General features: G+C 36.8%; 1 protein-coding gene across 1 annotated transcript; it reads left to right on the plus strand.

The window, feature by feature from the left end:
• LOC129580013 (uncharacterized) lies at positions 1-2149 on the plus strand. Its single transcript, XM_055470207.1, has 3 exons — positions 1-1028; positions 1213-1653; positions 1723-2149. Exons 1-3 carry the CDS (start codon positions 881-883, stop codon positions 1971-1973), a joined length of 840 nt encoding a protein of 279 aa, XP_055326182.1. The 5' UTR covers positions 1-880; the 3' UTR covers positions 1974-2149.
• Positions 2150-2707: the final 558 nt, after the last annotated feature.

Genomic DNA, 2707 nt, shown 5'->3' on the forward strand with positions numbered 1-2707 from the left:
CTCAGACGCAAATCATTAACGGCAAGAATGGAACAAATTTACTTGATCAGATGATAAATGATTCGGGTGGTGCGAATAGCCTGCTGGGAGGCATTTCAATTTCACAAACATTTGGAGGCGATTTATTTTTGCATTGGCAAACTCAATGCCGTGGAAAGTACGACGTTAAGGATCCATATTCATTCATTCCAGACAGTGATATTTTGCTTCAATCACGAGCTGACACCTGCATGCTTCGGTACAATGCCTCGACCGTCCTAAAACTGTATGCCATCACAAGACATATTCAATCACCAGGAGCAGTTATATTTTCCACCGACGATTTACTTTTGCAATTGAACCAAACGGAATTGAAGCAGCTGGAGAAACAGATCGCTGTCTCGCCGCTAAAACACCCAAAATTACTAAAGAAACTTCTCAATATAAATGATCCAAGCACCAATTCGGATGGGAATACAAATTCAGACGGTAATTCGAACACGAGTGTAAACAACAATACGAAAAATAATGCTGCCCCTGTTGCTGCTGCTTCTGCCCTTGCTACCAACACTACATCTAAGTTTAATGTGGGCGAGGAAAGACGCAAACCATTCAAAAATCCGAATAAACAGAACGCATTCGAAAAGCTAAAGAACAGAAAGAAGCTGCTGGAAAATAGCAACAAAAGCCCCGTTCCGAATTCAGTACGAATGAATCCAAGTAATTTTGAAAAGCCCCTGTTTAATGAGCAAGCTAATGAAATGGATGTTCAGTTGCCAATGGCGCTGCCAAATGAAGGAAATGCCGAAAGCGAGATAATTAACCAGCGCAAAAAACAGCTGAAAATTACATCATAAACAATATTAACCGAGTTGAAGGTCGCAACCAGTATGGAAATGAAATGATTCAGGAGCCGCAAGAGGTGCCCGCTGAGTTGAATAATCCTCTGGAGGATTATCAAAATTACTATGATGATAATAATGAGCGGCGCATTATGGCAATGGCTATGGCCAATAATCGTGATGTGCGAAGTGATGACAATATACCAGGTAAACCGAAAACGTTCCTTTTTTACTGCTGTCACAACAGGAAATCTTTTCGATTTTCAATTCAATTCAATTTCATTTGCTTCATTGAAGTAAATCATTTTGTATTTAGAAGTATAAAAAGAGTTTCTAAGCCCAATTGGCCAATACCCTAAAAATATTTAAAATATTTTCTTTGCTAATTTAGTTGTCGAATTCGATGATGGCAGTTACAATGATTCATTTTCATCGCACATCCACCCAAATGATTTCTCTGCTTCATCGGAAATCGTGAGTAAAACACGTAAAAAAGATCGAGCGGAAACCCTATGGGATCTGGAAATGGAAAAAGAGAACGCGGATCAAATGAAAGAGGCGGCACAAATGTTAAATCCAAGCAATGATGAAGAGAATGTTCGAAAGCGACGTCAATCATCCGAATTTAATATTCCAAATAATCAAAATTTATTGGCACAGATATCATCAACGGGCGTTTTAATGAAACCGCTTGATACCGCACAATCAACATTAGACTTTGTGTTCGTGCTTAATGTGCGCGAATCAGAACTTTATCCACCGCTTTTATTAGCCGAAGATCTAAAATGCCTTGAGGATAAGCTAGCAGTTTATAAAGATGAATTCACTTCAGGTAACATTCGGTCATCATTTTGATGTTTTGTTCGTTCGTTCAGTCATTTATTTTCATTTCCAATTACAGAATATGCCAGAAATAATGTGGAATTAGCCGAAAAGCAATTTCTTAAAGAGTGCTTAATGAAAAGGATGCCAAATCTAGCGCCGCACACGTATCAATTTGAATCGCAAATTGTTGTGACTCGAATTTCAATTACTTGTACGTGTGGTGATATAAAAACCGGCGAGAAATGTTCAACATTCAATTCAATTGAACAGCAAAAATGGACTGAGTTTATGGGGAATTTGAATAGCGGTGTTTACCGCTCAAATTAAATGTATTTTTTATTGTGTGAACAAGTGAACATGAATGTTACTTACATTAAGAGGAAAAAATATTCTTTATTTACGAGCTATCGTTTTTTTGGCTCATTTTGCGGATTTTTTTTTGTATATGTATAAAGTTTTCTCTTACTATATAAAATAAAAAAAAATTTGATTCATTGTACATATTTGATGGTTTTTTCACTCATTATTTTTGAAACATTGCGCCGATTAATGTAGATGGTTTCCGAGAGGGGCATCCGTTGTTTTTAAATGCTGACACACACACCGCAAATCCAGTTTGCGTACAATTCTTTTTAATGTTTTTGACACATTTTGACACTTTGCAATGCTCGCCGATGTCAAGAGTGTAACTCGAGTTGATTTGAGATTTTCCTAACTTTTCTTTCAATCATTGTTTCTTTTTTTTTTGCTATCACTTGTCTAATCTCAACAGTTGAAAATGGGTATTTTGGAGAAAATTTCGGAAATCGAAAAGGAAATCGCCCGAACACAGAAAAACAAAGGTAATCCATCGAGTGAAGATTTGTGTCTTATGCTAAGGTTATATGCCATTTAACCATTGAAAACTAACAAAACATTGAAATTTGTTTCCAAACAGCCACCGAATACCATTTGGGTCTGCTGAAGGCAAAATTAGCAAAATATCGCTCGGAATTGCTTGAACCATCTAAGAAGGGAGAAAAAGGCGATGGTACAAAAATTAATGATTTTAAAAATGTTCT

This window comes from Sitodiplosis mosellana, unplaced genomic scaffold, assembly GCF_009176505.1.
Source record: "Sitodiplosis mosellana isolate CC-2019 unplaced genomic scaffold, AAFC_SMos_1.0 Smas_scaffold_6894, whole genome shotgun sequence".
NCBI lineage: Eukaryota > Metazoa > Arthropoda > Insecta > Diptera > Cecidomyiidae > Sitodiplosis > Sitodiplosis mosellana.